The sequence below is a fragment of the Agelaius phoeniceus genome, chromosome 20, assembly GCF_051311805.1.
Source record: "Agelaius phoeniceus isolate bAgePho1 chromosome 20, bAgePho1.hap1, whole genome shotgun sequence".
Classification (NCBI taxonomy): domain Eukaryota; kingdom Metazoa; phylum Chordata; class Aves; order Passeriformes; family Icteridae; genus Agelaius; species Agelaius phoeniceus.
Window position 1 is genome coordinate 1,120,356 of NC_135284.1, and position 27,240 is coordinate 1,147,595.

Consider the following 27,240-nt stretch of genomic DNA (forward strand, 5'->3'; position numbering starts at 1 on the left):
GGGATGCTCCGTGTGCCCCCTAGCCCTGCCACTGCCCCCCAGGGATGGCTCCTGGGTTATTGAGCAAACCACTGGACACACATTCAGCCCCATCAGATTTTGGGTGTTTGCATCTCCTGGAGCTGGGCTAGAGCTGCCCCTTCCCTTCCCAGCCCCCTTTGTTTCTTCTTCCTCCTGTAAAGAGTAGAAAAATACACAGTGTTAAAAAAATATATACAGTGTGAAGAGTACAACAGGACTTTATTATAGGAATTACTACTAAACATCTTTAAGAAAAAAATCACTTATGGAAATAAAATTCTAAAATAGCCACACTCACAAATGTCACAGATCAGTTTGTTTTGTTCTTTCGAAACCTTTCTGTAGAGAAATGATACAAACATCACTGAGAATTGTACATTTTTATGTAAGAAACACATTTTGGCTCCCAAGCCGGGTTTGTGGCCTTTCCACTCCATAGACCTGATTTTTATTTTTTACAGGACACAAAAACCCCTCTCCACCTCATTAAAACAATGCTTTGTGCCTCCAGGATTTTTTGACACGGCCACAGAGTGACATCCCCCAGAGGCTGTGCCTGGCCTGGGATGTTTAAGGGCTGCTTGTTCGGGGGTGGTGGTGGCAGAGCCGTGCCCAGAGCCCTGTGCCAGGCCTGGGTGGCCATGGAGCTTTGGTGCAGGACCCCAGCAGGGCTGGGCACTGAGCCACCTGTGCTGTCCCTTCCCTGCTCCCGGCCACCCTTCCTCGCTGTCCCTCTCTCAGTGGGAGCAGAGGGAACAAGCTCAGGCAGAAAGCAGAGGCAGCTGCTGGCCTGGGGATGCTCCCCCAGCACACAGCTGGCTGGCAGGGGTGACCCAGGTGTCCCTTATCGAGCAGATTGAGAGGAGCGACAGTGTCCCCCTCTTTGTCCTGGCTGCCAGCAGCGCACTGGCCTGTGGCCCTGTGCCAACCTCCCAGGGAAGCTCATCCCATCCCTGCAGCCAGGGCAGGACCCAGCCCAGCCCTCGGGCAGCACCTCCCGGTCAGGGAGACCAGAATTCCAGAATTCCCCTCCCAGCCGCTGGTGCTTCCTGCGCTCATGGAAAGCGCGCTGGCACCGCCGCCCGCCGTGGAATGGTGACAGCCTGATCCGCTTCCAAGTTTGATTTTCTTCCAAATATGCAGAGCTGCTTTGGACTGGGAGGGAGTAGCAGCAGCCTCAGGGCCCCCAGGGCCAGCGAGGGCAGGGAAGGAGCCCCTCCTTCTCCACAGCTCTCTCAGAATGGAAATCCCACACAGGGACTAAAGGATTTTCCGTTCCCGGATTCCCCCTTAGCCCCTTGCACCCCTCCAGACCCACATCCTACCCTGGGCAGGGCAGGGCAGCCTGGGGCATCCTGTGCCCTTGCAGCACTCCTGACAGTTGTGCACCCCACGAGGAGCAGGGGTGCTGCCCACAGTGTGGGACAGCCAGCCTGGCTTGGGGTGGCCTAACCTGTCACTGTGCTGCCACCACTCAGGATTGCTCTTCCATCCTTCAAAAGCAAAGGAGAGGACACCAGAACTGGTATGGGCTGGGTGGGGTGGAAATTCTGCTGCTTTGATTTTAGGAACCCAAAGCTTGCTGCATCCCAGCCCATAGCACCTGCCCTGGCCCTCGGCACCCCAGAACTTGTCTGAGCGCCGGTGCTGCAGGAGAGTTTTGTGCTACAGAGACACCACCCAGACCCTGCAGCCCCAGACACCTGGAAACAGCCCCAGACACCTGGAAACAGCCCTGCCCCTGGCCAGGAACCAGGGAAAGTGAAGCTCAGGGGATGCCCTGATCCCCAGCACGGCTGGAGGGGACGGCAGCAGCGCCCAACAGGTGCAGCAGCTGCAGCGCCGCCGGGGCAGCAAATCTTGGCGTCCACTTCAAAGGCACGTGGGCTCCGTGGGGATTGAAGAGGAGCCTGAGGGAGCCAGCGCCTGCAAGGGGGACTTTTGTTACCAAACCCTGCCGAGAGGCAGGGAAAACAGTTGCGTGAGTGTTTGATGGCTGGGGCTCCTGCGTCTGCCGCCTTCACAGCTCCAATCCTGCAACATTTGTGCTGGTTGGCAGGAGGCAGGGAGTGAAACAGGCACGTCTAGAGCCACCTCCTGCATTTGGCAGGGAGCGTTGTGCCGATAAAGGAGAAGAAAATGTGCTGGCGGGAGCGGATTCTGACTTTACGCTCGTCACTCATTACTTACACAGCGAAGGAATTTGTTTATGTAATTATTTTTAGCCTGACAGCATCTCCGAGAGCTGCAGGATCCCGGCGCTGCAGGCACGAGGAAGGGGCTCTGCTTCTGCTCCTGCCCCACACCAAACCCAGCAGTGCCCCCAGGCCCTGGTACAAACTCTGTGCTGGAAACACCTGCACCAGCCCTGCCAGCCCCTGGCTTGGGCTCTCACCTACAGTGAGAGGTGAGCAGGCACCGCCAGCACCCCACACCCCGTGGGACGTGTCCTGTTCCATCAGTGAGGGTTAAACTGGTGTGAAATCCAGCCCTTGGTGCTGCCCCTGCTCCAGCAGTGAGGGTTAAACTGGTGTGAAATCCAGCCCTTGGTGCTGCCCCACAAAGCTCCCCAACTTCAAGGCAGTTGTAGCAATGCCGAAGGCAAAGGTTTAATTCAAAGTGAAACGCCTAGGAAAAGAAGGCCTTTCCTTTATAAACAATTTATATTATTTGACTATTACCTGATCTGAATCTCTGCTCATTACTCCTAGCAATAATAGACAACGGCTGTTAGCTTCCCTTTCTCACGTGGTTTTTGTTCCGGTGTGCGCAGAGTGAAGTTACATCAGACCACTACAGATATGTTCAGGAGTGCTCCGGCCAGGCAGACCCCACGTGGGACTGGATCCTCGTTAGTAGGACTGATTTCAATTCATCCCTCCCGTGCCGCCCGGCCGGGGAGCAGGCGGGGCTGCCCCTCCCCAGCCCGAGCTCGCTGGCTCCTCCACAGCCGCTCACTCGCAGCAGCTGCCCTCTCTTCTTTTGCCCTCTTTTCTTTTTCCTTTTTTTTTTTTTTCCTTCTTGGCTGATTTGCTCGATAGGAAAAGTTGTTTTCAAACCATTGGTAAGAAAACATTGTGCCTCACTTCGATACTTGTACTTCAGAGGAGTACAGCAGCAGAGGGGGAACAGCCAAAATCTGGGTGGTTTGTTGGGTGGGTTTTTCCTTTTTCAGCCATCTCCTGATGAAGCCTCGTGCACGTCCTGTGCCAGCAAGAAACCCCAGAGCTGGGACCTGCAGGGAGGGGAAGAGAACAGCCCGTGCTCAGCCTCAGCCACACAGTGACAGCAGCCGGGGCTGTCCCAGCCCTGGCACCCACTGATGGGGCTTGTCCCCACCCAGACACACTCTGGGCCCAGCCTAAAGCATGTGGCTCTTCCTCCAGCCGGGCTGGGCCATGCACACCCAAGTGATCACCCATCCCCAGGTGCCTCTCACCGTTTACTGCCCTTCCTTCGGCGTCTCCTCCTCCTCCCGGAGCTGCTGCCGCCGTGCCTGGAAATCTTCATCTGAAAGGCAGAGGCAGGCGGGGGCTGCAGCCACCTCCACACCGGGGCACCCCTGCACCACGGGGAGGAGCCCGGGGAGGCAGCCCAGCTTCCCCAGGCAGGCTTTCCTTGCTCAGAGAGAGAATTCCCAGGGGGACTGGGGAGTTTATCCCAGAACATGGATGGAGGCTTTTGGCCCACAGGGGTATTTCTGCCAGCCGTTCACACCTGAGCCAGCCCCGGGGTGATGTGGCACCACAGGCCCCAGCCTGCCAAGCCCAGCACACCCAGCACAGCCTGGCACAGCACTCCTTACCATATGCATGTCCTTCCACATCATCCAGAAGATTTGCTGTGGAAGCTGCTGTCCCCATCCTGCACCCTCCGCTAAGGAAAACCACTTGTGGGGCCAGGATGTGGCCAGGGACCACAGCCACCCTTCCCAGCCCACGCTCCAGCCACACAGGAGCCCTTGGGGAGCCCCCTGAGTGAGGCCCCCTGCCCCACAGCCCCTTTCAGGATACACCTGGTGCTTCAACAAGTGTTTTCTTTTTGATTTCCTCATCTTTGTCTTCTCGGAGAAGGCTCTGGCGAGTTCAAACAGCTTCTTGCGCGTGGCTGGAAGGAAGCAGCTGCCTGAGGGTCTCACCCAAAACCAAAAACCCCTCCCAGAGCTGCCACAGGCAGGGGAAAGGAGAGGGGCAGGGCTGGGGGTGTGAGAGCCACCCACACCCAACACCCTGTGGTGATGCCCAGACTCGGAGAGGGAGACGGGGACACCTCGGTCCCTGGTGGGAGGTGCTCCATGTTTTCCCCTTTTTCTGGGATTTTCATGACCTTCCTTACCCACCCCTCCCAGTGTCCCCAGTGCCTGCAGCCCAGCTGGGGGCCACCCAAGGACCTTGCTGTAGTTTGTGGTGGGAAAAGCAGGCTGTGACTGAGTTTGGGAGAGTGCCAGGTGCTGCTGCCATTCCCCCTGCCCACGCCACTCCCAGCTCCCCTCCAGCCTGCCCGGCTGCCAGCACGGGCCCTGCACACACTCACATTTCCCCATGTGCTTGAGCTTGTCTCGGAATAAGGCATCGTCGGACACGGCCCCGCCGGCCTCGCTGGCTCCAGAGGGAGCTCCCTCACCTGCAAGGCAAACACGGTTCACCGGGAGTGCCTCCCTGCCTGCCTGCCTGGAGAGGGGGCTGCCACAAATCACTTCCAGCTCCAGCAGCAGCGAAGGGCAGCGTGGGGAGAGGAGGTGGGATGAGGGTGGGGCTGGCTGTGGATGGAGACCCTCTAGGGACACAAGCCCCGGCAGTGCAGAGCTGTGGGCTGGCAGCACACCCTTACAGGGGCTCAGTCCCAGCACCAGCACCTCCCTCCAGGGTCAGCAGCTCCAAATTCCCCCGGGCTCTGACTGTGCTCTGGGTATTGGATGATGCTACGCAGTGGATCAGGAGCAAGCCCAGCTGGGTCAGGGAACAGAGACCCCAGAGCCATGTCCCTGTTCCCCAGGTCCGGGAGCCCAGCTGGAGCCCTGCCAGGCTGCCCAGGCTCGCCCAGCCCCGCGTGGGGCCATCGACACACACCAGCTCTAATTCTGACTCTGGGCAGCTGCTGTGCTCCGAGGTTAATCAGGATTACCCAGAACAGTCATTATGCCTCCAGGCACAATCCTCTGCTCCAGCCCAGGCAGGGAGGGCAGAGATGGATGGAGGCAGGATGCAGGAGCACCTCCACATGGGGAGGGCAGGAGCACCCACCCCCAAGACCCACCAGCTCCTCTCAGTGCTGGGAGGACAGCAGGGAGGGATCAGCCAGTTTCCTCCCTCCAGAGCCACTCTGGAGGCAGCTAGCCAGAGGGATGGGAATGCAGGGCTGTGGGGGATCCTGCTGTGGAGAGACAATGCTCACATACGTCTTGGAAGTTACCTGATAATACGGAGGAGAAACCAAAGTCGTTGCTGACAGCAACACCAGTCGACTTGGATTTTTTTGACTCATATTTCAATCGATCTGAAACACAAAAAGCGCAGCGCCCGCTCGATCAGACAGACCCTGGAGGCAGAGCACATGGCTCTGCTCCCCTCTCCCCTCACAGCCCCGTGGCTGCTGGCAAGGGAGGGAGCTGGGGCTTTGCTTCTGCACAGCGACCACAAGCACTTGGGTGGGAGCCCGCAGCAGCAGAGGAGCTGCCCACCCAGCACGAGCACATGACGAGCACACCCGTGGCTTTCCTGGCACCTGCAGGGACGGTGCTGCCAGGACCCTGCAAAGCACCATTGACAGGGCTGGGGAGGGCTCAGAGGCCATTCCCAAAGCTCCTTGCTATGGATTCTGCAGGGCTCTGCCAGAGATGCTGCAGAGGGCTGGACGTGGGGGGAAGAGCAGGAGTCCAGGGAGCAGCCCAGCAGTGTGGGCAGCTCAGACCACCAGCCCCCAGCCTGGCCACATCCTGTACTGGCTCTGCTTTAGCACAAGCCCTGATCCCACGGGCAGGGCACTGCTGCCAGCAGCCAGAGTCACAGCAGGGCACACGCCCAAAAAGCAGAAGTTTCTGAAGGGCCTTTCACCTCTCTCCAGGGCGAGAAGGAAGTCCCGGTTCCTCTGGAGCTCCTTCATGAACTCTTCGTTCTGCAGGAAGAGCGCGATCCGCTCGTCCTCCAGGTACTGCTTCCAGCGCCGCTCCTGCTCCAGGGAGCCCTGGCCCCGGGGCAGGGGCTGCCGGCAGCCGGGGGAGCCCTGGGGAGGCAAACAGCAACGTTGGGTGCTGCTCTCGGGGGTCCCTGCAGCAGCACCCGGGGCTGAGCCTTGTGCCCCTCTGTGTGTGACACCGCAGCTGCCCCAGCCCCGACTGCTGCTCCCAGACGGGGCCCTCCCTCCTCTGCCCAACAGCCGGGGCAAAAGGGACAAACAGGGCAGCGCTGCCTCTGCCCCTTGGGAACGGGGACAGGGCAGAGGGGACAGACATCCCATGTGGGAGCCTTCTGGAGCTCCTTCAGCAGAGCAAAGGCTGGCAGGGATTTTTAACTTTAAGCCATGGGGTTGTGCCATAGCAGAACCTGTGTGGAGGTACGAGAAGGGTCTCAGCAGCATCGCTGCTCTATCTCCCATCTCCAGAGAGCAGAGCCTGCAGTGTCCTGCTGACAAACATCCCTGCACGAGGCACGTCACGCCTCACACCTAGGGAGCAGCACAGCCTCATCCCTGCCTACAATATTTATCTGATTTGTAGCTGCTCCCAGAGAGCCATAAAAAGCAAAAGCACACAATTACTGGGGAAAGAAAAGGGCAGCTGCTCCTCTCCTCCCCCTGAGCCCAAATGAATTGGCACGCTCCTATTCCCAGAAAGGTAATAGAGCCCGTGAAGCTCAACTTGCAGGGCAATCATTCATGAAAACGTGGCAGGCTGCCTTTGGAGACAAAATGAGAGTGAGGAGCAGGGTGCCTGCAGCCCCCCCCAGCCCTCTCCATGCCAGGAGGGTGCTGGATCCATTTAGGGGTTCCTGTGTTAGCAAAGGGCTGAGGGATACCCCAAATTGTGCCTGGAGCTGAGCAGGATGCCCAGCATGTGTTGGGGCTGCTTGTTCCCCATGGGATGCTGCCCATTGCCTGCCCTGCAGCTGGCACCCAAACCTTGTGGCTTAAAACAGCCACGGAGCACATGTGGACTCTGATTTCCCAGGGGCAAATCCTCTGGCTTGCACTAGGTTTCCCACCCAAATTCCACTGCAGCAGCCCTCAAGTGCCCTGGCAGTGCTGCTCTCCTTAGGAGCATTACTGGTCCTGCTGCTCCTCACCAGAGCAGCGGGCAAGATTTTCAAATAATTGCAAACATTAGGTGCTTATGGCAAGTGGCATTTCTGGCACTAATCACTGGGACAAAGCAGGAAAAATATCAAAGCTTTGCTGAGAGCTCTTTCACACCTTGCCCCCTTCATTCTCTTGAACAGGACACGCTCCCAAACTTTCAGGTTAGTCCACACCTGGTACCCAGTGTGCTGATGCTGCAAGCTCAGGGAGGCTGAGCACTGGGATGGTGTCCATGCCACGCCATGGAACAGGCTGGAAGGGGTGGCCAAGCTCACCTGTGTGCCAGCTGGGGCAGTCTGCTGGGGCAGGATGCGCAGGAAGTCCTCGGGGAGGTTGCCCAGCAGTGGCGGGTTCCAGTTCCTGTAGTGCACGGCGCTGCTGGGCACGTCCGTCCTGTGGGGCAAGCACAGGCAGCACCTCTGCTGAGGAGAAACCACCAACACCTGCCATGGCAGTGTGGCACAGGGCCTGGCACAGCAGGGCCTGGCACAGCAGGGCCTGGCACAGCAGGGCCTGCCTGGCTCCACCAGCAGTCCTGGAAACCACGAAACCCCAGCACATCCCCGAATCTCCAACGTTACCATCAGCTCTGGAGAGTGAAAGCCTTCCTAGAGCATTTGGAATATTTGGGAGCTGTATTTCAAGCCCTGCCCTGCAACTCTGCATGCTGGGTTTTCCTTCTCCTCCCTGTTTCCCTCAGACTCCCAGAACCAGCCTGGTGGAGCCCCAGCACCGCAGGGATTTGCCCACGAAGCTGACAAACGTCCCTCTCCCAGTGTCACACCCAGCCTGCACAAAGGGCAGGGGCTGGCACAGAGGTGCCCAGGGCTCACCCTTGCTGTCCCACAGCTACAGCCAGAGCGGGGCTGCCAGGGGCCAAGTGAGCCAGCCGAGGTGTGTGGTGAGCAGCCGGGAGGGGCTGGCCCAGCACCTGGTGTTTTCCAGCAGCAGCAGCAGCAGCAGTGAGTGCTCCCCGCCCCCGAGCTGATTTTTGCCATTCCACACGCTGCTGGGGCGGCTTTCCGGCCCCTCAGCTGTTGGTGGCTTAGACCCTCACAGGGATTTTTGAGCCAGCTGTGAGCTTCATTCATCTCCCTTGGCTTTGTCTCACTGGACCCTATAAGGAGCAGGGCCAGACAGCCGTGCCAGGGCCAGCTGTCACAGCCTGACCCCGTGTGCTGGCACAGGGTGCCCCAGGAGCACAGCCTGACCCACACAGGGTGCCCAAGGAGCTCATCCTGACACTGAGTGCTGGCACAGGGTGCCCCAGGAGCTCATCCTGACCCCGTGTGCTGGCACAGGGTGCCCCAGGAGCACAGCCTGACCCACACAGGGTGCCCAAGGAGCTCATCCCGACCCTGTGTGCTGGCACGGGGTGCCCCAAGGAGCACAGCCTGACCCCATGTGCTGGCACAGGGTGCCCCAGGAGCAGGAGCTGTGCGGGGCTGGGGCTCACCTGGGCGGGGGCGTGGGTGGGGCGCGGGGGTAGCGGCTGCCCAAGGCCTGGCTCTCGTAGGCAGGAGGGGAGTACACAGGAGGGGGCTCCTCGTCCGAGCTGTCTGGCTCCAGGGTCCGCTCCAAGATCTGCAGGGTGAGAGGAGGGGGTGAGGGCAGGACAGGGAAATGCTCCCCAGTGGGCCAGAGCCCCACGTGCAGCAGCAAAACAGGGATGGCACAGGCTGAATGCTGCTGCAGAGGATGGGGCAACCTGCTGGCACTGGGCCTCCTGCACCTGTGGAGTTTGGAGTTTGGTGGAGTTTGGAGGTACTGCTTTCAAGGGAAGAGGGTGGCTGAGCCTACCCTTGGTGCACACAGCCCCAGGGAGTCTCTCTGACAGCAGCAGAAGGGTCTCTGTTGGGTTTTGGGGTGAGTGAGGGGGGCTAGAACACTTAGCTTGAGCCTGAAGCACTGCCCAAGCCAACCCTTGGTGCAGCAGCCCAGCTGATCTGGGCACTCAAACCTCTGCCTGCAGCAGTTGAGTAGCACCGTGCCCGGGCAGGAGGAGGCAGGATGAGACTGACGTGACCCAGCTGTGGAAGGCAGAGCCCACGGAGGGGAGCCCAGGCAGTTACCTCGGGGGGGATGCTGTCCTCCGAGTCCGAGCTGTCGTCGCAGCCGCTGCCGTCCAGGTTCATCTGCAGGAGCTGGTCGATGGTGGCGTCCACGGCGCCGTTGTTGGCCCTCAAGACGCACTCGATGATGTCGTAGTCCATGTTGGGGAACATGGTCTTGAAGTCCTCCATGGCCTGGTTGAACTCCAGGCGCCGCACCTGCCTGGCGGGGCGGCTGTTGTTGAGCTCCTGGGCGGAGGAGCCGCCGCGGGAGCCGCCGTTGCTGCTGCTCCGGCGGAAGAGGCTCGTCATGGCGGGGCGGCTGTGGGGCTCCGTGCCCGCGCTCCCGGCTGTGCCCGTGCCCCTCCTCACCGGGGGCTGCCCCGGCTGCCAGCCGGGACCATGGGTGGGCGGCGGGGGTCCCGCTCCCCGCGGCCGGCGGCTCCGCGCGTCAGCCCCCGGCACACGGCTGCATCCTCCCACCTGCGGAGGGGACACGGACACAGTCACCAGGGGACACAGACACCAGGGGCACAGACACCAGGGGCACAGACACCAGGGGACACAGACACCAGGGAACAGCACCCAGAGGCTCCCCGGTCTCAGCAGGGCACATTCTGTTCAGTTCCACCCATCCCACTGCATCCTCGTGGGACTGAGCCATCCCTGCAGCAGGCCCGGTATGTCGGAGCCTGGACGTGCTGTGCCAGGAGCTGTACCACAAAATGCAAGGCAAGAAAAATGGCATTACTTCCACTGCCCAGATTTAACATTTCCAGGTTTGACATGTATTTATAAACACAGTAAAATCACTCTTTAAAATAAAACATGGAGTCGGCTCAGAGAGTGTCAGGGCAGGGGGCTGAAACGCTCTGCAGCACGGCAAATCGACCTTTTGGAAAAGCTACCAAATCCAAGATTAACATTCACTTTAAAACCATAAACAGATTATACAGCTACTGCTTCTCGTTTGAAAATGCAGGGCCAAATTCAGTTCTGGATTAACTCCACTGTTTGAAACAGAATTACCCCAGGAACACTTTTGATCCATAATATCATTTTCAAAGGTTTTTTCCTAAGCGGCAGGCAGAGAGTTCAGGATAACTGTCCCTAAATGGTATTTAATGCAGAAGAACGTGCCAAGCACATTTCTTAGTGAAATGGTATAATCAGATTCCAAGCCATTAAGAGGAGCAGTCACCTCTGAAGGTCACCTGGGCTCTCCCCTGCCCAGCAAGACCATGTATGACAGCCACAGCCCCGGGCTGCTCCAAGGGGCTTCCAGAGGCTGCTGAGAACAAAACACACTTGCAATACATGGGGAACTCAGTGGGAGCTCAGGGAGAAATTCACTTTTTGCCCCACTACTTAATTTACCCCCACCTTCATCCCCAGGGACAGCGCTGCTCTGGTACCAGAGAAATCACAGGGATGATTCCTGCTCCAGGCACACTCTGCTCTCCTTTCCTGGCTTTTCTGTAATCCTGGAAGCATTTCCATTTGGATACACCAGTCACTGCACCTTGGTTCCTGGGCTGAGCAGGTGCCAGGGGCCATCCAGTGCCATCTTCCCATGGCATTTGCTCCCAGGCAGGACAGGACACAGGGAAAAGCAGCAGCAGCGTCACTGTCGGGCACGAGGGGCCATTTCCAAACAGCACCAGGAGCCCCCAGCTCACTCCTGCTCACTAATAATGCCCATTTCACTGGTCACTCAGCCAGGAACTGCCTCCATCCCAGCAACTGTCAGTCCCCAGGATCAGCCTGCCAGGAGCCAGGCGTGGAGCAGAGCAGGAACAATTCCGACAGCTCTGCCCGGCTCTATTCACTGAGGACAAATAAATCCACTGGAGTCAATTAATAAAACACTGCTGCTCGCTTCCTCCTCCGCTCCCCTGACTCACTCCAGCCAAGAGCCAGCATTGTTCACACCTCTGGAATTATACTTTAATTGCAATATTGCATGGCTGGTTTAGTCACGTATTAAATTGAGTTGTAACACATTCACAGGGTACACACCTCCTTACAAGATTTGGCTACTCTGAGAGCCTGGACACCCACGGGAACACAGCTTATCCTGGATACACACACACAGGCACAATCCACGGATGGAGATGAGAGTTTCTGTGCAGAACCATTGGCTCAGCAATGCTGTGCCAGCCCATAAACCTGAAACAGCATAATAACCCCCCCAAAGTCAGGCTGGAATTCTCCAGATCTCCATAAAGTAACCCAAGTACCTGGGCTGGGGAATCTTTGTCTCCCAGCATTTGACCTTTGAGTGTGCATTCAAAGGCTTGCCTGTAACCAAGAGGGCTGTGCCAAGCACTGGCAATCCCCCTGTTGCTAACACCAACTCAGGGGAGGTGTTAGTCAACACTGCAGAGTCTGGGACAGCTCCCTGGAAGTGCTGGATGGAGAGTGGCACTGAGCACAGACACGTGCTGAGCCATGGAAATCATCTGGTCAGAAAATGAACAAAAATTAGGGATGGGGACAAGATATTTTACACCAGAAAGGCTCCGCTGCACATCTGGCTTCAAAGAGTCCCGAGGGAATGTGTTAAGACCTTCCCTGCCCTGAGATACACCCCAGGAATTCGGGGCTGGCAGGGGCCACACAGACCAGGGCAGTTCACATGCCCTGAAGGCTTTTAAACCCATTTTTCAAAGTCCTGCTGCTAATCCAAAGAAATGCAAATCACTCCATCAGCATGAGTTAAAATCCAAGGAAAAGCGAGTGGCGCTGTTGGCAGGAGCTGATTTCAAGGACCAACAGGTACCTGGATCCTGAGCTCCTCCCCAGCTCCTGCCGGCTGCAGCAGCGCTCAGGTGAGCACCAGGGAGGGCAGCAGGACCCGGGGGCAGCCGGGGAAGGGGCTCAGCATGTTCAGCATGTTCCTCACCCTTATTTCTGTGATGTCAGTGAGGGGCTGGGGAGATGCCAGGAAAAGCAAAATCCTTTGGATTTCCCAAAAAGGAAAGCAGAAGTTGGCTGTTCCTGCAGCCCACGAGGGCACAGGCACTCAGGGCACGGGCTGGGCCCCTCTGCCCTCCTGCCCCCGTGCAGAACCAGCCTGGGATGACTCCTTGGCTGCTGCCTGACCGACCTTTCTGCTGCCTGACAACAGCTCCTGCCCTGCTGTCTGCAGAAGGACCCTGAATGCTGTTATTCATCCTCCAAACCCAGGCACAGGCATAATCCTTCGCCCTTCTGCTGCACCCATCACAGGAGGAGCTTAAAGGCTTTGCAGGCTCCTGGTCTGCGTGTCCCCGTCCCACAGGTCACAGAGCCAGCACTGGGGTAGGAAGGGCTGCCACAATGCCACATCCACACCAGGTTTATCCAAGTGCCTCCACATGCTGGGACAGGGCTGGCACTGGAAATGCTGTTTTGTGTCACTGCGCAGCCAGGAGAGCACAGGACACTTTCCCACACGACTGCTGTCTCAGTGCACGCTGTGCTCAGGCACTGGCACACCTTTGGCTGCAGCCCCTGCCCTTGGCTCACCACTCCAACCCATAAAATACAACCAAACACAAGCTGGCCCTGGGGGGCAGCTCCCCCCTGCCAGCCCAGGGCATCACCCTCTGCCACCCAGGCTGCCAGTGACTTGCACAATTCAGAGCCAGCCTTGCCAGAGCCAAGCACGAGAGCAGAGCCAGGAGAAGGCCTCAGTCAGGCTCCTGGGGAGGGATAATGCTCACAGCCTGGCAGGAACATCCTCCTGTGCCCCCGCCATCCTGCCTGGGCACGGCACTCTGTACCTCCCAAAAATGGGCTTTTCCATGGAGGGACGGCCCCAGGGGAAGCTCTGGAGAGGCTGCTGGCCCCAGCTGCCCGGGAAGAGCAGCTGGATAATCCCGGGGGTGGGTCAGACCGGGAATGTGGCGCTGGGAGCAGCAGTTGCTCGGCACAGAGCACGGCCCCACCGGAGAGCCAGCAGCTGGAAAAGCACCGGGGCTGATGGCTCACAGCCCTCCCTGCTCAGGGAACAGCCTTGGCACCGAGTGCAGACCAGAATATTCCCTTCCCCAGTGTCTGCTGTGGCTCAGACAGCAGATGGGATTGCTCAAACACTGCCCAGCCCCTTCTCCCCCACTATTGCCACGCTGTGCTCATGGATCCCCCTGAAAACACACTGGAGCTGGGACCCCCTGTGCAGCCAGGATGGGGTGACACCACCGAGGGCAGGGGCCCCAGCCCCACACTCCCCAGCCCTCAGGGCACTCATCCCATGGTGGCTGCAAGCCCAGGCCTGTGGTGCCTCAGCTGGGGATGCACAACAGACGTGCAGAAGCATTTCCATGCACAGGATTATTTGGAGAAAAGGGCTGACAGCTCCCCCGGTTCCTGGAGGGAAGACTCTTGGAAGAAGTCTCGAAACTCCAGGATGTTAAGGCAGAAGTAGTGGCTCTGTCCAGAGCAGATGTGCTGAGTTCTGCTGCAGCCAGGCCCCTGCAAGGGGACTGCTCAATGTGGGAACGAGAAGTCTGGGAATGTGACTGCTCAGCAGCTGCAGGTGTGACTGTAATAGGACTGAAATTGGGATGAAAAGTGTATGATCAGGAACAGAAATTATGCTATTCTCTATCACCAAACATGCCAAGGATGTGCAGGATGGGCCCCTACCAGTGTCTCCTAAATCCCCTTGTCACCTTCCTCTCTGCCTCAGGGGATGCTGTGCACCCCTCCTGGGCCCACAGCCTGGGAAAATTGCTCCCAGCAAATCCTTTTTCATGGAAACAAATAAGCACCTGAGGATCTCCTTTAATTCTTGTTCTACCGAGTATTAAAATGGCTGGGTTTAAGCCCTTTTCAAAAGCAAAAGCAATCAGGGAGGCGAGCACAAGTAAGCCCTGCTTGGGAACCTGTGCAGCACCAACTTCTCTGCAACAGGAAATTCCCCTCCTGGCTCTGAGGGCAAGTGCAGAGGAACCGGGAGAGCCACGGAGTGATCCCAATCCCTGCCCAGGTGATCTCCTGCTTTACTGGGAGCCCTGCAGCACCCTGAACACTCGGGATCCACCCACTGTAAAGGATGCAGCTGCTGCCTCGGGGCACCCACTGCTCTCCCACCAGAGCTGGGTGCCCTTCCTCAGGACAGATTTATGGGAGCCCTTTGTGATGTGGCCCTCCACAGCACCCAGCTGGCTCCTAAACCACCAACACCCTGCTAAAACCCGGGGGGACACTGAGCTGAGAGCCAGGCAGGGCTGCACCCCTGCACCCCCCTTCCCCTGCCAGCGCCGGGGTGCAGCAGGACCCTGGTGCCCCAGGCCTCCGTGCCAAGGCAGGCAGAGCCACCCCCTGCCCCCGGCATTGTGCAGCGCTAATCCCCGCCTTGGCTTTCACACGTTTTCTGCAGCAGCACCGCAGCCCCCGCCCCAAACTAAGCCCACATTAATGAGGCGGCACTGGATCCTCATCCAAAAGTCGCCTGCCTTGCGAGGCCGCCTTGCACTGGTTTCATTGAAGGTAATTTGATCTTGGTAGGACGACATTCCTAAAATAGTTGAGGGAATTCAAACATGAAATAAGGTTTCCAGGAAAGGATTAAAAAAAAAATAGGTCAAGCAAGTGTGAGCGATTAAAGTGACCCGGCATCCCTTTGTACGGTTTAACTGCGACTCTCTTCAACTCCACCTTGCATCAACGTGTAATAAATTAGATCCACGAGGCTGCCCAAAGCAGAGGGGCTGATATAAGATTATTGCAGGAGGTGGCCGGTGTCGGTGACCTTTCCTCCCCTGGCTTTCACCGCCGACATCAAACACACAGGGCCCAGCTGAACCATCAGCTCGGAGCTCTGGAACGGCGCACACGAGCGGGATCCAGCGCTGCCTCCATCCCACGGGACAGCCCCTGCCCATCCCCAGCCTCCTGCCTCAGTTTACCCATGCCGAGGCTGGCAGGAGGGAAGCTCAGGCACCCTGTGCCCGCTGTTGTCCCTCCAGAGCCGCTGCACAAAGCCCTCTCGCCATATGTCACACAAACCCGTCTGTAACTGCTTATCCCTCTCCTCCCTTTGTGCTCCCAGCTCGGCACAAAAGCTGGGAAGCAGCTGGGAATGAAAGAAAATAAAAATTCCTGCGGACACAAAGGTGTGTGGCATTCCCTGGGGATTGGGCTCAGGGCCTGGGGAGGACTCGCTGCAGGGCAATTTTTGGGTTAGGTTTGGGCAGTGAGTAATAAAGGGGAGGGGGGGAACATGAACCAGGCTGGGGGCAGGGCCAACCCCGCTCCCTGGATAATTAGTGTGGCTAATTTGCCATTATAGGCCAAAGGTCACAGAAATTAAAGGATAGCAGGGAAAAAGGGAGAAAGAGTTGAGGCAGACCTTCCCCTCCATCTCTCTGCATAGCAGAAACATACTGGAATGGACTGGGATGGACTGGGATGGACTGGGCTGACCCTGCCCTGGGCTGGTGCAGAGCATCTCTGCAGGATTTGGCCCTGGGCATCCCCCAGAGGCAGGCACAGGCAGGGACAGGCAGGGACAGGCTGTGCAGAACAGGCCCAGCCTCCAGCCTCTCTGGGGGCTGCTCTCCTGCCATCAGGGTTTAAGGGCCGTCGCTCAGTGCGCAGAGGAAAAATCCCGTATTGATTCACCCGGAGCTCTGGAGCACAGACCGCACGAGTTTCTATGGAAACAAAATTAGTGGAGTAAAACTCTCCCTGCCAGCACACGGTGAATTATTCACCAGGACAGGCCCCTGGCCAGAGGGGCTGCTGAGAAGATTTAAAGGTGATCACAGAGCGGCTGCTGTGATCCCCCTTCCCTCGGGGACCAAACCACAGCCAGGGAGGATGAAAGGTGCTGGGTTTCCATGCCATGTGTGTGGTGGGAAGGTCCTGCACCTCCCTCACCACATCCACAGCCTCAGGGGTCCCCACGGAGAGGAAGAGGAGGAGGGATTCCCCCCTCGCTTTCCCCATCCCAGCCCCTTGCACCACAGCAGTAATAGAGGGCACAAAGTGTCACTGCCTGATGTCCACCTGCCATGCACTGGCCACCCTGTGGTCACCCATCCATCCCTGACACCCAGGATGAGCCTGAGGGCAGGACCAGCCACAGCCCAGCTCATCCACAGAGCCTCTCAGCAGCACGCTCACCAAGGGCCAGGGAAGAAGGGGACTAATGAAACACAAACAGAGGAGGGTTTTTTCATGAGTCACTGAGCCATATGGTGGATGCAAGCTACCCCAGGAAAGTGCCGAGCCAACAGTCCAGAGCTGCGTCCCCTCGCTGTCCTGGGACACGGTGTCACACTGTAATTGCACCAGGCTTTTGTCCTCCCTCCTGCTGGGTGACATTGCTCGGCACAGGAGAACCTGCTTGAAAGGCCACACCTCACCAGGCACAGGTATTTAATGAAGGCCCTACGTCAGCCCCCTCGTGCCAGCCAGCACAGGCTGCTCCATCCCGGCACAACCCGGACTGTGGGGCGGAGAAAAGCCCTGGAAGGAGGAACGCTGGGTTTGCTCCACCACAGCACATCACAGAAATTACACGGGACACTAACCTGGATTTGAAGCCAGGCCAAGGCTCAGAGAAACTCTCAGTCTCCTCAGCAGCGGAGTCATTCCTGTGCCAGCCCAGTTCTGGGTGGCAAAGGGACCCAGACCCCCCTGCAGTGGCTCTGCTTGTTGCCCCCTTTTGCCAACAGCCACGTGCTGGGCCCAGCCACCACAATGGGTCACGTTCTTCTTCAAAACTCATCTTGTCTCTCTTTCACTAATTTTAAGTTTGTATGACTAATTCAGGTACGCCCCATCCCAGCTGATTTGCACTGATTGTGGCAATCAGCAGCCAGGGAGGGTAAAAGGCACAAGGATTTTAGAAGGAACAGTTTAGGCTCCAGGAGCTGGGAATCCTCCCCAAAGCCTGACCCCATCCCCACCAGCAGAGCTCCAGGACTGTTCTCTGCATTTGCTGGAGATGATCTCCCTGTTTTCCCCTGCTCAGCCCTGCTTTCCTGAGCCAAGGACAGGGGCCAGGCTCCCTCTGCAGTGTTTGTGTGCCCATCGGCGTGTGCCTTCCCTGGGGAAGGGAGAGCGAGGCCAGGGATCGACCAGCTGTCAGGCAGAAGGAAGAAATACCACTTCCAGGAGTCAGAGCTCATTTCCCAGCAATAAAAGCAGGCTGGGGCTGGAAAAAGGTACCACTAATGGGGATGCACATCCCACACCACTCCAGCCGCCAACAGGAAAGCACCCAGGGGCTGTAGCTTGGAAAAATAAAAGCCATCAACAAGGCCTGGGTTTAAGTGGCACAGCTGTAGATTAGGCCCAGATCAGGGCATAGAGGATCTGCCATTCCCCACACGGATCACTGCTGTGGATGATGCCCTCCACACGCCAATCTCGGCTCCTGGCTCTGAGTTACAGCTCCTCCAGCAGATGGAAAAGAAAACCTTACTGCTTCCTTCCAGGGAGGGGAATGGCTCAGATCAGCATCCACCCTTAACTGCTCCACTGTCCATCCTCCCCAGCCCCATTATCCCCATCCCACCCACACACACTGCTCTGGGGACCCGAGGCACGGCCAGCATCTCCAGTGCTCACAAATGCCACCTACAAAGGAAGGCCTGGAGAGTTTGTGCTTCCTGGAGTTATCTGTGGGTGGATTTTCTCTCCTTTCCCATCTATTCTCAGTGTGCTTTGGTGCAGGGTCCTCACTGCCGAGTGGGCAGCCTGCCTTGCCTCTGCCAGGCTCACACCCTCCAAGCAGGGCTGTGGGACACTTCTACCTCCCCAAAACAGCCCCTGGGCACAGGGGACTGGGACAGGCCCTGCAAGGCAGCTACTGTGCCTTTGAAGACACGCTTGTTGTTTGTTTGTCGCTGGGCAACAGAGAGGATGGAAAAAATGTCAATGTCATATTGTCACCTATGAGTCACCGCTCAGCACGAGATGCCCCGGTCCTGCCACCACCGAGCGAGCGTGGGGAGACAGGAAAAGGGCCTGAGGCACCCCAAGAGCAGCTCCCTGCAGCTCTCTCTGCCTGCCTGGCCCCGCTCTGACACCTTCCCCATCCCCACAGGTGGGGACTCCAGTGGCCCGGGCACATCGGTGGCCCGGGCACATCGGTGGCCCAGGGGCGACTCTGCGAGCCCTGGAAGGCGAGGCAGGAATTTGCATTCCTATTTGCATTTCCTAATTGCGCCTGCGGGTTTCCTGGGGCAGCGGCTGGCTCTGGTTTCCATGGCAGGTTTTGTGCGGACCTGGAGCACCGAGGGAGGCACAAAGAGGCCACAATGGCCCTGCCACTCACCCGCATCAAAGGCGGCCGGCGGGGCGGGCCGGGGCACCGCAGCCTGTCCCCCCCGGCAGCCCCGGGCCAGGGGACGGGGTGGCTGCGGCCGATGGGCTGGGACAGCCGGTTCCAGCCCCGGGGACACCCCGAGGAGCGGAGCCGCGGCCGCTGTGGCCCGGAGGCAGCGGCTGCTCCGCGCCCGTCGGAAGTGGTGCAAGAGCTGGACCCAGATGTTCCCCCTGTTCTCATTTCCTGTTGTTTTCAGCCAGCTTTCCACCCAACTGGGTGGGTTGCTTTCTCCTTCCAGCTTCCCGCTCCATTCAGGGACCGTCTGGGTCGCTGCTGTGCCCATCCAGCTCCCGTGCTGGCCCCGGGACTCGGCAGGACAGGCAAAACAGAGCCGGGAAAAGCCGCTCCTTACACCACAGCTGCAAGCCCAGTGCCACCGAGCAGGGGAGAGGCTCCAGCCAATGTCCCTCCACCACCCTGGTCATGGTGACAGAGATGCTGCCACCACAACAAGAGAGGAACCCATCTCTGTGCTATTATTTCAAGGTTTTTTCTTATTTTACAGTTATCAATTATCATCACCGTCACCTTGTGCTGCCCAAAGCCTCCCAGCTCTGACCACAAGTGAGCTCATCCCTAAGCTTAGGGCAGAGCCCCCTTCCCACACGTCCCACCTGGGATTTCACCCTCAGGACACAGACTCTTGACTATGAATGACGCTCTGATCCCCTCCTGGCTCTCCCACTCCAATGCCAGCATCTGTGCCCTGCAGAGGGTGTTGCTGCAGGCAGAAAAGCTCCAGCACCCCTGTGAGGCTGTGCTGCTCCCCAGGGCTCAGGGCACCACAGCTCTGGTGCCACAGCAAAGCCACGCCACCAACACCGGCAGGTGTCGGCAGGTTTTGTTAATTTCCTTCTCATTTAAAAGCTCTTTTTAAATAAAATGCTGGAAAAGTTCAAACCTTCCCAGGAACTCTGTGGCTGGGAAGAGGATGGGCACCTTTGGCAGAAATAATTTTGGCTGTCAGAGGCTCTGACACCAGGGCTGTGGACAGCCAGGGGTTGGTGCACGAAGCTCTGCCAGCATCAGGCACAGCCTCACCAAGGCGTGGCTGGATAACACGGGGGGAAAGGCCTCAGGTGCACGGCTACCAGAGCTGATGGCAGGGGCTCCTCTGCCACGACGAGCACCAAAAGCTTCCCAGCACCCCAGCAGCAGCACCAGGCAATCTGCGCTCCCACAGGGCTCCCCGGGGTCTCATTGCCCCAGTGCTGCACTCCTGCCGAGCACTTCCACAGGAAAACCTCTGTGAAAACCACAAAAAGCTTCTCAGCGCAGCAGATGCCGCTCCAGCCTGTGTTCTTAGCGATGGAGGAGGAGGAGGAGGATGTGAGGAAAGCCACAGCTTCCCCAGCCGCAGGGCAGCCCCGCCAGCCAAGCCCCAGCAGCAGCGCCGGGGGTCAGCCCGGGATGGTGGTTCTCCCCTGGAAATCCTTACGGCTCCAGCCCCCGTGTTTGTTGTCAGTGGCAGCAGCAGGAGGAGGTGTGAGGAGGAGGTGCGACTCCACTGCTTTTTAAGAAAATAATAAAAAAGAGCCTTTCCAACCCGCCTGAGAGACAGACGGAGCAGGAGAGCACTGCTTTGAGCCGTGACTTGCACTTGACTCCTTCTCCATCACTGTCTGCCCACAGCGCCCTGGCAGCAATTTCAGCGCTGGACAGGAACCCCAGGTGAGGATCAGCCTGGTGGGATGGCGCCCTCCATCCTTATGGAAGGTGACAGGTGTGGCTGAGCTGGGCACCTGCTCAGGGGCTCACAAGTGACCCTGGTCACCAGGAGGTGACCACCACGGCTGTGGCACACCAGGGCGCCGCCAATTCCCGCACCAAGTGATGCCCACCGGGCGGGGATGGCGGGGTGTGAGGTGTGCTGCTCCATGAACGCGGCACGGGGCACAGAGACGATGTCCTGCAGCAGGAGGGCACTAAATCCAAAGCCCCAGTGGCACGGAGGGGTCGCGCTCGGGGACCGGCGATGCTCCGGGGCTGAGCGGGACGCGGGTCCTGCCCCAGGCCGAGCCTGCCTGCCCGCGCCCGGCCCCACGCGGGACGGCCCTTGCCCGCATACGGGGACGGCCCTCGGCCACAAACGGAGATGGCCCTCGGCCCACGGGGGATGGCCCTCGGCCCACGGGGGATGGCCCCTGGCCCACATGGACGGCACCCTTGGCCCCACACCGCCCGGTGCGCTCGGCCGCCCCGTGGGCTCCGCACGCGGGACCCTCCGGAGCGCGGCGGGCGCGGGGCCCCGCGCAGGCCCGCGGCGGAGCCGAGCAGCCGGAGCAGCGGCGGGGCCGTGCCGGGGCTGCGGCCCCCAGCGCTCGGCTCCGGCCCGGCTCCGGAGCGGCGGCCGGGCGGCCGCAACAGGCGCGGCCCCGGCCCCGGCCCCGGCCCCGCCGCCGCCGCTCCGCCCGGGCCCCGGTAGAGGCCGAGCCGGCGGCGGCCCCGCTCTCCCCAGCCCCGGCGGGGCCCGCGCGGCTCCGGGCCCGACCCGCGCAGGCCGAGCGGCACCGCCCGCCCCAGCCCGGCCCGGCCCGGCCCGGCGCACAAAGAGCCCCGGCCCGCCCCCCCTTACCGGCGGTCGGCGCCGCGCTGCGGGGGCGGCGGCGGGCGGCTCCAGTCACGCCGGGAACCATGGAAAGGAGCCGGGACGGGAGACGTACGTGGCGGGCGGGCGGGGGCGGCCGTGCCCGGCAGCGGGGGGCGGCGCGGCGGGGCCGGGGCCGGGGCCGGGGCCGGGCCGGGCCGGGGGGGCGCGGGGAGCGGGGCCGCGCCGAGAGGCTGCGGGGGCGGGGGGCGTGCGGGGCCCGCGGGACCGGGCTGTCCCTTGGGACCGGGCTGTCCCTCGGGACCGGGGCGTCCCTCGGGACCGGGGCGTCCCCCCGGGGGGAGCGCGCAGCTCGATTCGGCCGGGCCGGGGGCAGCGAGGGGCGGCACCGCCCGGGCCCCGCCGCTCCCCGAGGTGAGAGAGCCCTGACGGGGTCCTGGGGATCTCGGGGTCCCTCCAATGTCCCCAGGGTTCTGCAGCTCCTCCAGCCATGGGGTCAACACCTCCGGACCTGAGTGGCCTGGGGGTCAGTGGGTGGAGGGAGCAGCATCCCGAGGATGGATGGATGGATGGATGGATGGATGGATGGATGGATGGATCCATCCCAGATTTCTAGGCTGGTTCTCAGCCTCTTCCACACCTTTGGAAAGTCCCAGGCTTCTGGAGCCTGGAGCTCCATTCTCGTGGTAAGGAAGGGGAGACAGCCCTGCTGCCCCACAGCTGAACATCCCAGCCGGGTTATAAGCCAGCATCACAGGGAGCAGACAGAAAACAGCCGTCCCTGTATCGCACGCTCTGGCTGACAGCTCGGGACGGGAAGCGATCTCCTCTTACAAATTACAGGAGCCCGTTTACACAGGGCAGACACTTCCCGTTCCACAGAGACCAGAGTGAGACTGTGAACAGCAGCAGCTCAGAGCCTCCACTTCCCTCCGGGCTCTCCAAACCTTCCAGACATGCTGCAGGAAGAACTCCACACTGCTGAGCACCACGGCCTCCCACAGCACCCTGCCACAGCCAGAGACTGCTCAGGTGTACGGCTATGGCTGCTGGAGCCCAAGCACAGGTGTGGGATGGTCCAGAGCTCTCACAGGACAGCTCTTCATGCTGAGAGTTGTCCTGCTCCATCGTTTCATCTGTGTCTGGGAGCTGAGCAGTCCTGGGTAAAGACGTGGAAGGCTCTGACAGGGAACACAGAGTAGGAGTGGAAATACTGGAGGCAAACCTTCGGTTTTCAGCGCCCACTGAACATGTGCCTCATCATTCTCTTCCCCAAGTTAGCGCAGATCACACTCTTCAAGGCACAGCGCCTTGCAGTGAGCTTTGGTGGCTGCAATCTCCTCCTAATCCAGGCTTGTTTCAGGGAAAACAAGCAATTTTATATCCCTTTGATATGGGTCTTAGCTGCTAATGATGCTAGGAAGTAAAAAGAAATGGGCATAGAAATACACAACTATGAAGAGTTAAAATAGTGAATTTAATTCAGCCAATTCCAACAAAATTGGTAATTCCCTGAAAAACAAACCTTGCACAGAAAACACAGAACAGAAATGGTTTCATCTTGACAGCTGGTGAAAACAACTGGGTGAAAAGGTGAATGGAATATTTCTGACTTCTCTGGAAAACACAAGGTTTCACACATCCTGAAAATGCCCTATTTTTTACTAAATGGGTCGGTTTGTGAGGGAGTGATTGTAAATGCTCTGAACTGCAGATGCTGAATGTCTGGTTTTCAGAAAGCACTGATGCTTCCCTAAAGGAAAAGCTGGGACTTCTAAAAGTCACAGAAACATGGAACGCTTTGGGCTGGAAGGGAAACCCAAAGCTCATCTCACTCTAAGCCCCCACCAAGAGCAGGGACACATTCCACTAGATTAGCCCAGAAGCCTGAAGAACAACAAGCAAACATGTATTATTTTTCAGAATCATCCAGGGCGGTGCAGAGCGCGATGAAGGACGCGAGGCTGCGGCTGTCGCCAGGCGTGTGGAGGGAGCTGGCTGGACAGCCTGGCTCAGCTCCTCGGCACTGAAACACTCTTTCCAAAGCAATACCAAAAAAGGTTTGTTTCTAGGTCAGGACCTCAGCACTCAATTTTAACCAGGGGCTGACAGTCCAATCTGAACACAGCTGTAAAATGGATTCGCGGGAGAAGCTTTGGCATTCCTTTTGTAATTAGAAAACAGCCACTGAGGCGTGTGCCTTTAAAGGTGAAAGCTATTTTTGACATAAAAATTAGCACGTAGTTCCTCTGTCATCCCTCGGCTGCTGCGCTGGGAGCTGTGAGTGAACAATCCAAAGATAAGCAAGTATAAACATGCTGAATTATACAAATACGTAGAAGGGGATCAGGTTTCATTTGTTTTATTCTATGACAGTTAGGAGACAAGGAGATTTATTCTTACACTTTTTCTCCTAAAAAGCACTGGTAAAAAGGTCCACTTAAGCACTGAAACCCCAATGGCATTAAAAAACTTGAAGAGCTTTTAATAGCAACCTTTTGAAATTACTGTTAAATCTATTTTTGAGATGGATAAACTGAGCTACCAATGAAGCAGGGCAGGAGTTTTTGGAAGGGCCCAGCAGTGAGAAACTGTCATTCATTTCTCAACAAGTCAGCTCCTGTACAGGGACCCTGAGATAAAAACTACCACAGTGCTCAATGCTTTAGCAACCTGAGCGTTCTTTAAATTCCAATTTTCTCTCTTTGGTGGGAATCTAACCCCGACAGCCTTGAAAATGAACCCCAGGCAGTTTTCAGGATAGGGCTCAGAGTGGCTGTTTCTAAAATAAAAGCGAGGGAAGAGCGAGCAGAACTTGGAGGCTTATCAGCACCCGGAATGCCCCGGCTAATCCTCGGCAGCCCCGGCCCCTTTATGTAACCTGGGATTGCTGCAGCTCAGCAGCTTACTGGGGTCTGGGTGGTTTGCTTTAAACCTCTTGTGGACAAATGCAAACACATTAAATACTTCTTTCTTTTGCCTCTCTAAGGAAAAAATTGTAAGAGGGAAAAAAAGTGTTTTATTTGTATCAATGGCTAAGACAATTAAACTTGTATGCTGAGACTAAAACGTGTTTCTCTCTGATCCATCATGACTGAACAGAACTTTCCCAATTTACAATACTCGGGTGTAACGCTTGAAAAAAGGTTGAATCCCAAATTTCTCTTCACCCCGAACACGCTCTGGAGGTGTTGGGGTGTTCAAATAAAGAGCAAGCCAGCCCCTGTACAGCCTGTACCCCATTGCTGGCAGCGTGGCTGGCTGTGCTGCAATACTTACGTCCCCGTGGCCACCTCCCCGCGCTCTCCTGGCCCGGAGGATGCTTCCCGTGCCCTCCATCTGCCTGCTCTGACTTTCCACAGCACACATCCTTCCAAGGCAAAACTCGGCTCTCAAGCTGCCGGCCGGTCTAAGCCATTCACCTCACGCTGAATGCTTACAGAAACTTCAGAAGGAAAAAAATAAACCCCCTATTGAACTCCTTGCAATCGGAGACCTGAATGGGCTCGATATAAACCCCACTCGAACCAGCGGCAGCAATAGGCTTCCCTGGATGTTGGATTCCATCCAGCTTAAAAGTTTCCATGAAATAAACTAGGCTAAGCGCATCAGCTGCATAGGAACTAACTCGGTGTAACAGGAGCATCTGTTCTTCACGTCCACCATTTTCTCAGAGCCTGAACTCGGCGGCGCTGCGAGGTGCCGGCGGATCCCCGGCCGGGCACGGACACGGCTTAGCAGGGAGCATGCACGTCGTACAAACTACTGCACCAGGTAGCTTTTGTTTGTCAGAAAAACAGCTTAATGTATTTGCAAGGATGGCATTACAGAGCGAAGTCAATGTCCGCACTGAGACAGCAGAGGAGCACACCTCGGACCCATTAATACACGGTACAAAGCAAATGTTTACCCAAGTACAAATGAAACAGGTCGACAATTAGCTAATGCAGCTTTGTGGACATAAACCAGGTACAGTCGAGCAGAACCAACATAAAATAAAAAGGAAACAGCCCTTTTCCTACGCCACGCTAAGAGCACCGTGCTTAGTGGTTTGGGAAGCCTCTGTCACGGTGAAAAATTTCCTTGCCGGTGTTTAATGTGTTTATTCTACTGCTACACTGCTGGGATAAAAATAACAGCTGGCTGTACAAGGGACCCACTGTCAATACTGCAGTAATTGACAACATACAATTAAGTCTCACACCTGTTTATTGTAAGTAATTCATAGATAACCACTTCTAGTATACATTTTCATATTGGCTTTTAATGCTTTTGTTCTCTTTTGTTTTTTTTTTTAAGCTCAGGGATACCCAAATTTCACCTAAGGGTCATCGCTGTGGTTACCCAGACCCAGAAGGCTGTACCTACTTTGGGAGACTGGTGCAAGGTGGTGTGGTGGCCAGGGATGGCAGAGATGGCTGGGGAGCTACAGGTCCCAACATGCAGGACGGTGTGGAGGTGGCAGCGGGGCCGGGGCAGCGGGGCTGGGGACATGCTGGCCGTGCACGCCGGGCTCTACACAGGGCCAAAACAAAGACCTCTACACACCTGGAGTAAGAACAGTGGTAACAAAGTCATAGCTACATATTCTTCTCTACATTTTTGTTTATTGAGACAAACTAATTAAAAGGCACAAACATAGGGCATATGTTTACATGGACATTATAACAAACATATACATTAAAAGTGTAGGAATGTGTTTCCTTTCTGCTAAACAGAAAGTTCCTAAGCTTTTATATATACAAAAGTTGTACAATTTGATGTCCTAAAGTACAAAAGATCATTTATAAAATTATTTTACACTAAGCTCTATTATTTTTTTTTTGTTTGTTTTTGTTTTACTATGTAGTCCAAGCCCCTAGAACAGTTCCACGTAAGGATACAGATACCTGTCACCTGAGCCAGCAGCCTGGCAATCACTGCTCGCACGGACACGGCCGGGGAGGAACGGAAGCAGTCCAGTGTGACTGGGCAGTCCTGCTAGCACTCTGTGAAAATGCACACGCTAATCTCCAGAGCTCTCAGCTTCATTAAGATAAAAACATCTCAACTGTAATTTCTTTTTTTTTTTTTCCTCTTTTTTTTTTTAATTATTTAATGTAGAGGTTGGGTTTAGGGTGGTTTGTTTTTTTTTAAACAAAGTTTTAAAAATGTGAATATGTGACATGATAGTCTAAAAAGTATATCTGTTTCCCTAGACTTTGCTTTCTACTTTATGTACAGATAAACAGGTTAAGGAAAAAAAAGCACATGTAGCTTAAACATGTGTGACCATTTATGAGCAGTTCTGGGCTGGAAAGCTCAGCACCCCAGAACTCCCACAAATTGATAGAAATGTGTTAACACAATAGAAGAATAACGTAAAAATGATGATGTTTGCAAATATTTACAAAGTTGAACAGATTTGCACAACACTTGATTAAGAAATAGGGGAGAAATTAAAAGATGCTCTCTGCTTGTCCTGGAGGGGCATCCTACCTAGTTAGTGGTTAGAATAAAAACTGTATACAATTTAATATAAGACAAAACTTCTAGTGAACAACTAACACGTCTGTCCCCTGCTGAAACATCAGCAGGCTCTGACTGGGAGGCAGAGGGCATAAAAATCACACCCAGGGCCTCCAGAATCTTCCAGCTTAAAGCAATTTTCCTTAAGTTTCCAAGCACTCCTTTTGCTCCTAGATAAGAGTCCCATGGGGGTCTGACTGTTCAGAGACCATGTTTACATTTCGACTCCTCTTCTGTCAGCCATGGCTGTTTCTCACCAAACAATAACAGGTTTTTTTTAAAAAAATGTTGACTACAATGCTCTATTCCCTTAGGGTAATATGTTGGGTAATATTTACATCTCCAAATATCAGGTCACAATCCCTATTATATGTTGAAGTTAGAATGATAAGTTATCATATGCTTTGCATATCAGAGCTGGTATCACCTTTCCCATAGGGAATGCTGCCTGAAATTACCATATTCCCAAAGGTAAAATGCATATTTTCTCC

The 27,240-nt window shown here is 56.8% G+C and overlaps 1 protein-coding gene and 1 long non-coding RNA gene across 5 annotated transcripts; one reads left to right on the plus strand and one right to left on the minus strand.

Annotated features, from left to right (window-relative positions):
- Window positions 1-221: 221 nt before the first annotated feature.
- On the minus strand, window positions 222-21,402 carry CUEDC1 (CUE domain containing 1). Its single transcript, XM_054647056.2, has 11 exons — window positions 21,269-21,402; window positions 9,387-9,848; window positions 8,771-8,898; window positions 7,590-7,707; window positions 6,075-6,243; window positions 5,434-5,517; window positions 4,555-4,644; window positions 4,035-4,128; window positions 3,827-3,885; window positions 3,461-3,531; window positions 222-3,256 (listed from the first exon to the last, which is right to left on the minus strand). Exons 2-10 carry the CDS (start codon window positions 9,675-9,677, stop codon window positions 3,464-3,466), a joined length of 1,101 nt encoding a protein of 366 aa, XP_054503031.2. The 5' UTR covers window positions 9,678-9,848; window positions 21,269-21,402; the 3' UTR covers window positions 222-3,256; window positions 3,461-3,463.
- LOC143695546 (uncharacterized) lies at window positions 19,770-26,424 on the plus strand. 4 transcript variants are annotated; one of them, XR_013184876.1, is made up of 3 exons: window positions 21,278-21,352; window positions 22,124-22,307; window positions 23,165-26,424. It is a non-coding gene; the product is annotated as an uncharacterized LOC143695546 (long non-coding RNA). The 4 variants fall into 4 exon arrangements; XR_013184877.1 differs by lacking the exons at window positions 21,278-21,352; window positions 22,124-22,307 and adding an exon at window positions 19,770-20,364; XR_013184878.1 differs by lacking the exon at window positions 22,124-22,307 and having other exon boundaries at window positions 21,270-21,352.
- The last annotated feature ends 816 nt before the right edge of the window (window positions 26,425-27,240 follow it).

What these genes read in the sequence shown, in the direction of transcription:
- CUEDC1 (XM_054647056.2), bottom strand. Translation starts at nt 9,677, where the DNA reads ATGACGAGCCTCTTCCGCCGGAGCAGCAGCAACGGCGGCTCCCGCGGC. An exon ending in CACTTGTTGAAGCACCAGGT is followed by an intron (nt 3,886 to 4,034) that starts GTATCCTGAAAG and finishes CGGAGGGTGCAG; the next exon opens with GATGGGGACAGCAGCTTCCA. An exon ending in TGTGGAAGGACATGCATATG is followed by an intron (nt 3,532 to 3,826) that starts GTAAGGAGTGCT and finishes TCTGCCTTTCAG; the next exon opens with ATGAAGATTTCCAGGCACGG.